This window comes from Piliocolobus tephrosceles, chromosome 16, assembly GCF_002776525.5.
Source record: "Piliocolobus tephrosceles isolate RC106 chromosome 16, ASM277652v3, whole genome shotgun sequence".
Taxonomy (NCBI): domain Eukaryota; kingdom Metazoa; phylum Chordata; class Mammalia; order Primates; family Cercopithecidae; genus Piliocolobus; species Piliocolobus tephrosceles.
This window is the reverse complement of record NC_045449.1, coordinates 8875529-8887886: the sequence shown is the minus strand read 5'-3', so window position 1 is coordinate 8887886 and position 12358 is coordinate 8875529. Positions and strand designations below refer to the sequence as shown.

General features: G+C 48.7%; 1 protein-coding gene across 2 annotated transcripts in view; it reads left to right on the top strand.

Annotated features, from left to right (window-relative positions):
* PIK3R5 (phosphoinositide-3-kinase regulatory subunit 5) overlaps positions 1 to 12358 on the top strand; it is an 87610-nt gene that overhangs the window by 48126 nt on the left and 27126 nt on the right. For both annotated transcript variants that reach the window (XM_023190891.3, XM_023190890.3), the window contains exons 2-3: positions 7570 to 7685; positions 9910 to 10010. In XM_023190891.3, coding sequence (XP_023046659.1) covers positions 7583 to 7685; positions 9910 to 10010 — 204 coding nt within the window. In that variant the 5' untranslated portion in view covers positions 7570 to 7582. The remainder of the gene's footprint in view (positions 1 to 7569; positions 7686 to 9909; positions 10011 to 12358) is intronic.

The window sequence follows — 12358 nt, the reverse complement described above, 5'->3', positions numbered from 1 at the left end:
AGAAAGAAAGAAAGAAAGAAAGAAAGAGAAAGAAGAAACTCTGATAGCTAACAGAGAACATATATTGAATGCTTATTATGCACCAGGAATGTTTCTACACATTTGCCTATGTTAACTCATTGTGCTTAACCTTGAGCTCTTGCAAATCCCAAGCACACACATGGTGTGCCCTGTCCTTTTAGGTGACACCAACACGATATGACACAACTGCAAACAAGGCACGGACATCTGGTAACATTTGGTCATGAGGTGATCATCAAGATGTTCCATAATATATTAACTATGAACTGTATCTAGACTGACATTAAAATGAAAACATAACTTGAACATTCTCAAAGACAGCCCTTAAATCCCCCACAGAGCCCCAGAAATTCTCATCCCCAGTTTAGGAACTTCAGGTTGGGGGATTTTGAGGCAGCCAGCCGTGCACTGGTCCACTGTGACTACAGAAGAAATAGCAAATGTTCAAGAAGTTCATGTAAGGTAGTGAATCATTTGATAACTGCCTGGAAAGATACTGAAAGGGCATAAGGCTATGTAAATATATAAAGGATCTTAGAGCCATGTCTACCATTCACTCAGCTTCCTCTAATGAACAACTTACGTAAACATGGTGCAGTTATCAAAACCAGGAAATGATCACTAACAGAGTACTATTAACTAAATGACAGACCTCATTTGAATCTTAGCGTATTTTCCCCCTAATGTTCTCTTTCTGTTCTACAATTCAGTACAGGATCCCACATTGCATTTAGCCTTTGTGTCTCCTTAGTCTCTACCAATCTGTGATAGTTCCTCTGTCTTTCCTTATCTTTGAAGACCCGAACACTTTGGTGAGTACTCCCCATAGTGAATGTCTGTATGGTGAATACTCACTATATAGAATGTCTCCAAACTGGATTTTAAATGGTGTTTTCTCATGATGATGGTTATGTGTTTTTGGCAAAACAAAACAAAAAAACAAAGAAGTGACATGTCCTTCCCTCCTCAGTGCATTACAGCAGGGGATACATGATGCCGATATAGCTTATTGCTGGTCATGCTAACTTTGATCATATGGTGAATGTGCTGTCTGCTGGGTTTCTCCACTGTGAGGTTCTTGTTTTCCCCTTTATAAGTGGTAATTATCTGGGGGGAACTACCTTGAGGCTATACGAATATCGTATTTCTCCACAGATTTTCACTAACAGATTTTTAGCATTCATCAGTGGATCTACAATTATTGCCATGGTGTTTGCCTAGTGGCAGTTTTCTATTTATCTCATTCCTCTCACGTTTATTAATTGGAATTCTTTTGTAAAGAAGACCTGTCCTTTCTCCTCCATTTATGTTTTTATTCAAGTGTCTATAACATTTAACTATCTATAATTATCTATAGACTTGTGGATATTTATTTTATCTATGAGTTATAATTCATCACTTTCTTTGTTCATTCACATTGTCCCAGCTGTGGCCATTGGAAGCTCCTTCAGGTTAGTCCCTATGTCCTTTTGACACTCCCCATGGCTTTTCAAATATTAACTTATTTTCTGGCACTACAAGATGTGCTGGGTTTATGTTGTATATTTCCTGTTTCAATCCTAGGATCAGCCATGTCTCTAAGGAGCTCTGGTTCCTTTTATTGGAGAATGGTATTTAGAAGCCAAGATCTGGGTACTAGATCTCAAGGACACCCCCGTAAAGACAGGAATGGGCAGAAGTGGTGTTGGCTGAGAACGTTCATTTGCATCTTGGGTTTGCATCCATTACCGTGTGGGACACATAATGAGTGAGCGGGATGACTCACTCCTGGTTCATGGCATAGCCAGCTTGGCCATCACAGCAGGGGCTGGGCAGATGGGTCTTAAAACCCAAATCACACAGTTCAGCCCATGGGAAGAAAGGTCATCTAGGACGGAAGTAGCTTGTTGCTACTGGAATGTCATTGCCTCTGGGCTTTCTCTGTAGACAGAACTAGAAAATGTATGTGTATTAATCCGAGCACACACATCTTTTTAAAATTTTTCTATATGTATCTATCTGTATGTACACTAAAAACCATGAGTTCATACTGATTCTTTCAAGTCTGGTCTAACTCCACAAGGTTCATTCCAGCTTTCCCCCTTCTTTATTTGTGTCACTTCTTTCTTTAGCTCTCCTTATCTATGGTTTATTCACGTATCTGCCTAATCCTAGTGTACACATAAAGAACTTTCAGATTTTTTTCTTTTTTTTTTTGACATGGAGTCTCGCTCTGTCACCTAGGCTGGAGTGCAGTGGCACAATCTCAGCTCACTGCAACCTCCGCCTCCTGGGTACAAGCAATTCTTCTGTCTCAGCCACTCGAGTAGCTGGGACTACAGGTGCCCACCACCACGCCTGGCTAATTTTTGTATTTTTAATAGAGACATTGTTTCGCAATGTTGGTCAGGCCAGTCTTGAACTCCTGACCTCAGGTGATCCACCCGCCTTGGCCTCCCAAAGTGCTGGGATTACAGGTGTGAGCCACCATGCCCAGTCCTGAACTTTTATAATTTTTAACTCACATTCATATGAGAAACATATTTAATAACTGGAAAACAGTATTTGTCTATAGTTTTTATTTTTGTTTTTGACCAGTATCCAGTCAAAGTACCATTTTACAAAGTTACTTAGGTTAGTTCTTTCATTGCCTATCCGCCTCAGTGTGGTTATGTCAGTAACTGATTATACAGTTAGGTTAATGTGTTATTGCTTGTCTCCCATTTTCGGTCCCCTGCCCCCATATCCTGGTTGATTTCAAGTATTTATTTAATTTTGGGTATGTAAAATATCGCCATGGTTCTAAACATTAAAGCTATACACACAGATAATCCTCAGAGAAGTGCTGTTCCTCCCTCATCTCCAGTTTCATTCCTTGATCCTGTCCACCCTTTTCTCACCTCCACCTCCTAGAGTAACTAATCAATCTCCTTAGTTTCCAGTGTATCCTTCCTGTGTTGCGAAGAATTCTTTTACGTAGGTCACCGTGGAGATTCTGCTTTATGAAGGCCTGAGGAAGGGAGTGGGGCAGAGAAGGGAGAGTCAAGTCTTGGAGGGTAGGAAGCAGGAGAGGGAGGAGTCATCCAGGACAGAAGCAGGCTGGGTCAGCCCAGCACTGCATGGGCCTAGAATATTCCAGAACACCAGGAAAGCAATGTGGAGAGCCAGCCAGAACCTGGAGGCCCCCTCCATATGAGATGTGGGCCCTCTAACTCCTCCCTTCATCGCTGTTTAGAAACTCCCAAGAGGGTCTCCTCCCTGCCCCATCGTGGGCTGCCTGGGGAAGCTGGACCCGGGCGGACCCCACACCTTCTCTGACCAGCGCTGCACCAAAGGGAAGATGAGCCCTCTGCATCATGACATCCTATCAACATGGGAAGAAAAGGTGGAAGCAGGACTGGCTCTCTCTGTGCCCTCTGGGGTCCCATCAACCCACCCCAACTCCAGGCCTATCCGCCCCATGCAGGGTCCCCAGCAAGCAGTATGAATCCTGTTTGCTGGCTCAGAAGAGGAACTTGGAGATGAGGGAAGGCCCCGTCGTTGGATGTTTCAACACCACCTCACCACTGGCAGGGGAATTGGTGGTGGTTGGGGGGCGGGCATTCCCGGCAGCCGCTGGAATTTTACAATGGGAGCTTTTCTCAACAAGATAGGGAGGGGTCTTGGGAAAGCAATGCCAGGGAAGCCAGGCCCTGCTTGCCCAGCTTTTGAAAAAAGGCGTCATGCTGGGAGAGCTGGTGCCACTGCCTTCCCCCGTCACCTCTGCCCCAAAGCCGTGAGGTTCTGCTGACAAGTCATAAGAAACAGCTGATGACTGACTCAGACGGAAATGAGCGTTCAAACGGCTGGGTGGTGAACCCGGTGTGCTGGGTTAACCCCCAGGGCAGCACGACTGAGGGTCCCCTGGCTGGGCTCCCTCTCCCCGTCTCTCCGTCTGGGATTACAGACATGCCCAGCCTACCTCTTAAAGCAAAATCAAGTCTTCACTTGTTGAAGTAGAGACGTGAATTGGTTTTATTTTTCTTCCAGTAACTGCCTCTGACTGTGCTGAGGGGCAATGTATTCTAGTGGTTGAAACCCCAGACTCCCTGGGTTTATACTCTGGCTTTGCCATCTCCTAGCTGTGTGATTTTAGGCAAGCTGTTTAACCTCTCTGTGCCGCCAATTTCCCATCTTCAATCTGCCCCATCCAGCTTCCTGCAAATTGGTCCAGCCTTCAGCCTCCTTCTGATAGGTTTCCCTCACCTTGCTGGCAGCCCTCTAGAAAAGTAACAACAAATGGCTCAAGTCCTGCTTTTGTTTCACCTCTCACTCCAATATGGAGCTCAAGTCTTTGACTTGTCCAACAGTGGGTCTGCAAGATGCCCCCTCTGCCCCTTGTCTCAGCCCTGCCATGGCTCACAGGCAGCACAGGAGCAGGCAAGTGAGGAAAAAAGGGCAGCACCCTCACCTTTGGGCATCCCAGTCTGTGTCAGGACTTCACTGAGAGCCCTCTGCCCTCAGCTTTGGGGAGAGAAGGAAGAACCTTCCAGAATGGTTGAAGACCATTTTTCTCTTCCTAATCTTATAATGACAGGGGTTGGCGGGTCACTGTGCTGGTTCTGGACTGACACCTCCCAGCAAGCCCACCGGGGTGGTTACGCCCACATCCTTGACAATACTCCATGGCTCTTAGAACTTTAGAATGCAGAGCATTTAGTACTTTTTGTCCCTAGAATTGGGTCTCAGCCACAATTTGAAAATAAAAAGTCCTCCCTGATCCCCTTGTCTGTTTATACCAGTGGCAACTCTCTCCCAGTTGCCTTGAACAAGCCCCTTATCCTCACTGGACCTCAGCCTCCCCTTCTGTAAAATGAGGTCTCTGAGCTCCCTCCAAGAACCTGCCCTGGGGGTAACCTGGGAGATCTCAGCCTGAGGACAAAGGGTTGTTGATGACATCTGGGCTAGCCGTTTATGCCCCAGGCTCATCCATGTGAAGGTGCCTGGTGTTCTACCTCCTCCAGCAGGTGCCATTAGCTGTGAGCTGGAATAGGACCCACCTCCAGAGAGTCTTGTGGTCGGGCTGCCGTGGGAGGCAGAAAGATGAGCCTTCATCACAGGTGTCAGTCCCCACAGATGCTCATCCATGCCAGGTACCAGCATAATCCCAGGTCAGGGAGGGGTCTGCCCAGTCTGGCTCAGGGTCAGTGGACTCACTACCTGAGCTGCCTGTGGAGGTGTTAAACAGAAGCCCCAAAGGCAACTGCAAAAGTCACACAGAAGGGCCTCAGGATGTCACTGAGCATCCAGGTGCTGCTAATGGACACACCCAAGGTCTTGAGTCACCAGTGAAAGGTTTTCTATCTTTTTTTTTTTCTTTTTGAGACGGAATCTCGCTCTGCCACCCAGGCTGGGGTGCAGTGGTGTGATGTCGACTTACTGCAACCTCCGCCTCCCGGGTTCAAGCGATTCTCCTGCCTCAGCCTCCCGGGTGACTGGGATTACAGGTGCCCACCACCACGCCTGGCTAATTTTTAAAAATCTTTTTTAGTAGAGATGGGGTTTCAGCGTATTGGCCAGGCTGGTTTCGAAATCCTGACCTCAAGTGATCCGCCCACCTTGGCCTCCCAAAGTGCTGGGATTACAGGCATGAGCCACCGCACCCAGCCACCCGTGAAAGGTTTTCTGAACTCAGCTCTTCACCTCCACAGCCAGAAGGCATGGGACCTAATGGGTTAGTCTGTCTCCTCGGCCAGCCCAGCACCCTGGCCTATGCTCCTGGGTCTAGGTCCTCAGCGAGCTAATTCCTGCACCCAGACCATGGCATGGGCTGGCTCTCCTTTCTCCAACACTCTTCCCCATCACTTGTCCTGGCTTCCTCATCCAGCTTAAATGTCCCTTCTTTAGAGAGGCCTCCCTGACCCCCCACACCCTGTAGCGGGGTCCCCACTTGTCCCACTCCCAGCACTATCCTTTACAGCATGTTTCACTTTCTGGAATCACGTCTTTCTTTGTTCCATTGCTCAGCGTCTGTGTCTCCCACCAAGGAGCGCAGCTGCTTGGTTCACTGCTGTCTCCCTAGTGCCTGCACATGGCAGACAGTCAGTGAACCTGTGATGGAACCAAGGTGCGTGTGCTGCTTCCTGTGTGCCCGCTGCTGCACCGTCCGGCTTTGGTATGCGTAGCCTACCACAGACACTGTGAAAGGATGCTGGAGAGCTCACAAAGGGCTTAGTTTTCACTTGGCCAGTGGTGCCTCCCAGGCTGGGGAGACAGGAGGATTTGCTTGTGTGGGACCTCCGTAAGCTGAATACTCCAGCCGCACAGCTGAACCCAGGTTAGGATTTTATCCTTCTTTGTATGTCATTTGCATGGCTCAGCTCTGAGCTCTGTGCTTCCTCTTCTGGCTTCCAGAGCTGAACTGCAGCTTTCTCGGCATCCCTCTACAGCCTGGCCTGACTGGCCAGTGAAGGGGTCTGCCCAGAAGGGGTGAGTGCAGTGACATGCCCTGGGGCCAGGGGCGATGATGGCAATGACTGTAGCAGGACAGCTGTCGCGTGTTGGAGGCTTACTCAGCGCATCTGCCACGGCATTTTATCTTCCCAAGAGCCCCATGAGGCTTTAGCACCACTGTCATCCCATTTTACAGATCAGTCAACGGAAGTTTGGAAAAGTTAAAGTATTTGCCCAAAGTCACGTAGTTAAGCAAATATCAGAGTCCAGGTTTGAGTGTAAGTCTGTTGGATGCCAGAGCCAAGCTTACTCACTCTGCCAAATCACCTTCCATGGCTTCTCCAGAGACCTGGGAGCCCTCATACATAACTAAGAAGCTGGGCTGGCCTTGCTGGGGGCTCTCAGTTCCCCATACGGGGCTAAAACCCTCCTGAAATTCCCACTTCAGTGACTTTCCAGCTCAGCTAACCACCCCTTGGATTCTCCTCAGTAGGATGAGGAAGGAGGGCAAGGTAGGTCTTTGAATGACAGGTAACATTGCCAAGCTCCAGGGGAAGGAAAGAAAAATGGCAAAAGTGGAGATTAGGGCAGAAAGGAAACGGGTGCCTGTGACCTGGGCACCCAATCAGAGGGAGCTCCCTCCAAGCATGTTGAGGGAGTTCCTGTGGCCTTCTCATCAGGAACACGCTCCCTGCCCCATCCCTGGAGGTTTGGAAAACACAGCCCTGGAAATTCAGAAAAAGTCCTCCAGGTGATTCTGATTTTCCCCTCAGGGTCTTCCTGCCCAGCCCATCGGGGTCTGACCACTCCCTGGGTACTTGGCAATGCTCCCCACTGCCCAGTGGGGAAGGCAGGTCCCTTTCCACTTCTCTGCTCCCATCCCTGACCCCTTACTTCCCACACCTCTGTCCTGTTCTGCTGCAGGGGTGCTCTGGCCTGCCACTCAGATGTGGCCCTCCAGACGCCGTTCCTACCCTGGAGGCAGCTGTAAGGCCCCTGGTGCTGTTTCCACAGCACCTGAGCTATAGCTGGGCTGGGCTGATCGCGCTGCACTGTGAGCGTCCCTTGTCCTTACTGGACCAGGTGCTCTCTGGGAAAGGAGCTTGACAAGCTGACCGGTGTCTGTCCCCCATGCAGGCAATGACCCAGGATGCAGCCAGGGGCCACGACATGCACGGAGGACCGCATCCAGCATGCCCTGGAACGCTGCCTGCACGGACTCAGCCTCGGCCGCCGCTCCACCTCCTGGTCAGGTAGGTCTGAGGGAGCCAGGGAGGTGTTTGAGGGCTCAAGGAAGCCTCAGGGGCCACGGTGGACACTGGACCAGGCATGGAAGCTGGTAGATTCTAGGTCAAACCCTGTCTGTGTGACTTGGGCAAGCCCCAGGCTTCACCTGGGCAGGTGCCCGGCACAACACTTGATGTCAAACCTCAGTATCCGGCACTTTCTCCCTCCTCCCATGGCATCTTCCTCATCCTACTCAGGGCTGCCTTTTGCTTCTGGAAGAATCCATTGAATCTGCTTAGAAAACCACAACTGCTGGTTCTGAAAAAGCAGCTGGGAATCCACGGGTAGCTGTCCCCAGAATTCTCCCGTTCGTTTGTTTCTGGTTCCCTCATAGTCCTATCCTTCTCTTCCCTGTAGAGTAAGGGAACACTCAGCAGAGCTGCGGAGAGCGGGAGGGCTCTGTGTTTCCATCTCCCAGGACTGAGAAATAGGATGTCTGCAGTCCTGGGCAGTTGTGTCTCTGAAGGCTGGCGCCTGGCTGTAAATAATTCCTTATGCTTGTAGAGCTTTTTCATGCCCCGTATCTCACTGGCCTCCCGAATTTCTCCGTGAGTAGCCACCCAGTGCTCCTTGAACATACCTGGTCCCTCCCTACCCCAGCACCTTTGCACTTGCTGCCTGGAATTCTTCCCTGGGAACTGCACATAGCTGGCTCCTTCTCATCCAGGTCTCAGCTCAAATGTCGCTTCCTCTGAGAGGCTGTCCTTGGCCTTTGGAATGAGACAGACCTGGATTAAAGCTATCTCCCATTGGCTTTACAACCCTACGCAAGCCACTCACCCTCCCAGGACCCTGGCCCTACTTGCCTTGTCTGCAAAATGGGAATAATAACAATGGAACCACTTTCCTGAAGGGACAGTGGGAGCCTCAATGAAGATAATGTATTCAGAGGCCTAGCACTGTATTGGCACATAGTAGGTGGTCAATAAATGGTAGTTTTCTTTCTTGCCTCCTACCCAGGTTTTGATGGAGGCTAAGCTCATAGGGCTGGGGAGAGGGATATCGTTAAGCAAAAGAATATAAAAATATCTGATCTTTGCAAATTTTCTGACAACCTGTGACCACGTGGACACATTGTTAGAAGCCTCCAGAACTTTGGAGGGAGCCTGTACACGTGAGAGGTCCTGGAGCTTGAGCTCCACGAAGTTTAAGTTCAATCCATTTCCACTCCTGGGGCTCTTACTCCCCACTCCTCACACACACACACACAGCCCCTCCCTGCTCCTCCGCCCCGGGCCGTCCCTTTAATTTTTAGGGGTTTACCCTTGCTGACTGCAGGGAAACAGAGATTGACAAAATAAGAAAGTCTGGGGAAGTTACAGAGTGACACAGTGCTCATGGCAGCTTTTAAAATAGAACTCATTTAGCTTCCCCTTCCTGGGCTCCATTGCCGCTCCTGGGAAGCTCCATGGCTGCTGTAGACTCAGTCTTGTGTCTTGGGACGGAACTCACCATGGCTCCTCTCTGTATTCTTCCAGCAATTTCTGCCTCTGTTCTAACCTCCCTGTAACTCATAGGTAGCAGAACCCACTGTAGGAAACCAGGGCAGAGGAGGTTGTGGAAGAACTGGTGCTCCCACAGGGAGCAGAGTCGTGGTGAGCTCATTGTCCTCTAACGCGGATCCCAGCCCACATCTCCAATCCCTGTGTCTCTTGCATATGCAGGAACAGGGAACTTGTCATTATGTCTTGATGGGGCATGGTAGGGTTGAGTGTTGATCCAGCCTCTTCTCCTAGATTCACTTACTTTAGAAAGGAGTGTTCCAGGCCCCGTGCGGTGGCTCACGCCTATAATCCCTGCACTTTGGGAGGCCAAGGCGGGCGGATCACGAGGTCAGGTGATCGAGATCATCTTGGCCAACATGTTGAAACCCCGTCTCTACTAAAATACAAAAATTAGCCGGGCATGGTTGTGCGTGCCTGTAATCCCAGCTACTTGGGAGGCTGAGGCAGGGGAATCGCTTGAACCCGGGAGGTGGAGGTTGCAGTGAACTGAGATTGCACCACTGCACTCCAGCCTGGGCGATAGAGCAAGACTCTGTCTCCAAAAAAAAAGAAAGGAGTGTTCCAGTGCAATAGTGCAATACTGCAGAAGAATGTTCCAGCGTAAATGCCCCTTCTCTACAACCCCTACCTGAGTGTGGCCGGAAGACACCAGAACTGACCCCCTTGCCTCTCTCTCCTTTTCAAGCTGGGCTGTGTCTGAACTGCTGGAGCCTGCAGGAGCTGGTCAGCAGAGACCCGGGTCACTTCCTTATCCTCCTTGAGCAGATCCTGCAGAAGACCCGAGAGGTGAGGGCGAGTCAGGAACTGAAGGGCAGAGCTGGGGTCGACCTCGTAGAGTGGAGAAATAGGTCCCAGAGAACATCATTCCTGGGTGCCTGGACCTCCAGAGGGGCTTGGCAAAGGCCCTGGGAACCTGTGCATTTTGTGTTTCGGTAGTGCTTGCATATGAGGGGTTTCTAGGAAGGGGTGCATTCCGTAAGAACACATAATACACGAACTAGGGTCCTGAGTTCAGCTACAGACATGGCTGGTAAGGCCAACTATTGACTAGGGAGGGAGAAGACACTTCACCCAATTCCTTTCTTCCAAAAGATCCATAAAAACAAAGACACGAAAGAGAAAACTGATCGGAAGGGTAAACTGAGGCCTCCTCTCATTGTTCAATCAATGACTTTCATGACAAAGAAGAGGAATGTGTTTAGTGCTGAGCTGGGCTTGGGTTCCAGAATAGCTGTGAGTCCCAGAGGAGGATTTGTATAAAGAATTCTCTTTTATAAAGAATTATCTTTTATGAGGTGTGTGTGTGTGTGTTTTAATTATTTTAAATACATGTGATTTGGAAAACATGTCATTTTCACTCTCAGTTACCTATCCCTGTAAGAAGATGCCCAAAGTTTCACAGTTCTGACCCCAGTATTTACCTGGTACTTTTTTTTTTTTTTTTTTTTTTGAGACGGAGTCTGGCTTTGTCGCCCAGGCTGGAGTGCAGTGGCTGGATCTCAGCTCACTGCAAGCTCCGCCTCCCGGGTTTACACCATTCTTCTGCCTCAGCCTCCCGAGTAGCTGGGACTACAGGCGCCTGCCACGTCGCCCGGCTAGTTTTTTGTATTTTTTAGTAGAGACGGGGTTTCACTGTGTTAGCCAGGATGGTCTCGATCTCCTGACCTCATGATCTGCCGTCTCGGCCTCCCAAAGTGCTGGGATTACAGGCTTGAGCCACTGCGCCTGTACTTTTTAACCCTCATCATAAGCCAACCAGCTCAGAAGAGCTGAACCACCTCTGGAGTGCATAACATATAAACCCAAATGGAAAGTCTAGACCACCATGTAGCAATACAGGAGGGTCTCATAGAAAGGTCTGATCTGCAAGGCTTGGTAGACACATTGTGTATTAAGGGTAAAGAGAAGGAGAATTCTCAATTTGAGCCTACTGAGCTCATCTAGCACAGAAGACATGATGGGGCTTTCTTTGTATCTCCAACCCCCACGAGTTCCAAAATGGACCGAGAAACTTTCTGACCAATGAATTCTAAATCGTGTGGTGTGCACATGTGTGCATGTGGTGTGGTAGGTGTGGTAGGTATATCAGAGAGGCAGTTCACAAAGGGATAAATAGAAGTTGTAAACTAATATGAAAAAGTGATAATAAAATGAATGCAAATGAAAACCATAATGAGACAAACTTTGCCTAACAAATTAGCTAAAAAACAAAAGGTAAGGCCAGGTACAGTGGCTTGTGCCATAATCCAAGCACTTTGAGAGACTCAGGTGGGTGAAATGCTTGAGCCCAGGAGTTCAAGACCAGCCTGGGCAACATAGCAAGACCTCGTCTCTACAAAAAATACAAAAAGTAGCTGGTTGTGGTGGTGTGCACCTGTAATCTCAGCTACTTGGGAGACTGAGGCAGGATTGCTTGAGCCCAGGAGGTCAAGGCTGCATTGAGCCAAGATCATGCCACTGCACTCCAGCCTGTGCAATACCCTATTTCTCTCTCTCTCTCTCTTTTTGTTAAAAAAGATAAAAACCAATGCAGGAAGAGCATGGTGAAACTGGTACTTTTATATATATAGATAGATAGCATAAATGGCAAAATCCTTTTGGAAAGCAATATGACAATATGTCTCAAAGGTCATAAAAGTCTATAAACATGTTGACAGTCTTTGTTGACTACACTTCTTGAACTCTTTTCTAGATAAATAATCAAAATTATAGAAAAAGGAATGTGCTGCATAATAGTGTTCATTGCAAAATATGTAAAATACCAAGAAAATAATCTTGAATGTCCACAATGAAACTAATAAGATGCTGGGCATGGTGGCTCATGCCTGTAATCCCAGTACATTGGGAAGCCAAGGCGGGTGGATCATGAGGTCCAGAGATCGAGATCATCCTGGCCAACATGGTGAAACCCCATCTCTACTAAAAAAAAATACAAAAAGTAGCTGGGCTTGGTGGTGTGTGCCTGTAATCCCAGCTACTTGGGAGGCTGAGGCACGAGAATTGGTTGAACCCAGGAGGCAGAGGTTGCAGTGAGCCAATACTGCATCACTACATTCCAGCCTGGCGACAGAGCAAGACTCCATCTCAAAAGAAACTAAGAAACTAATAAGTTATGGAGGTCTACCAGAAGGAGT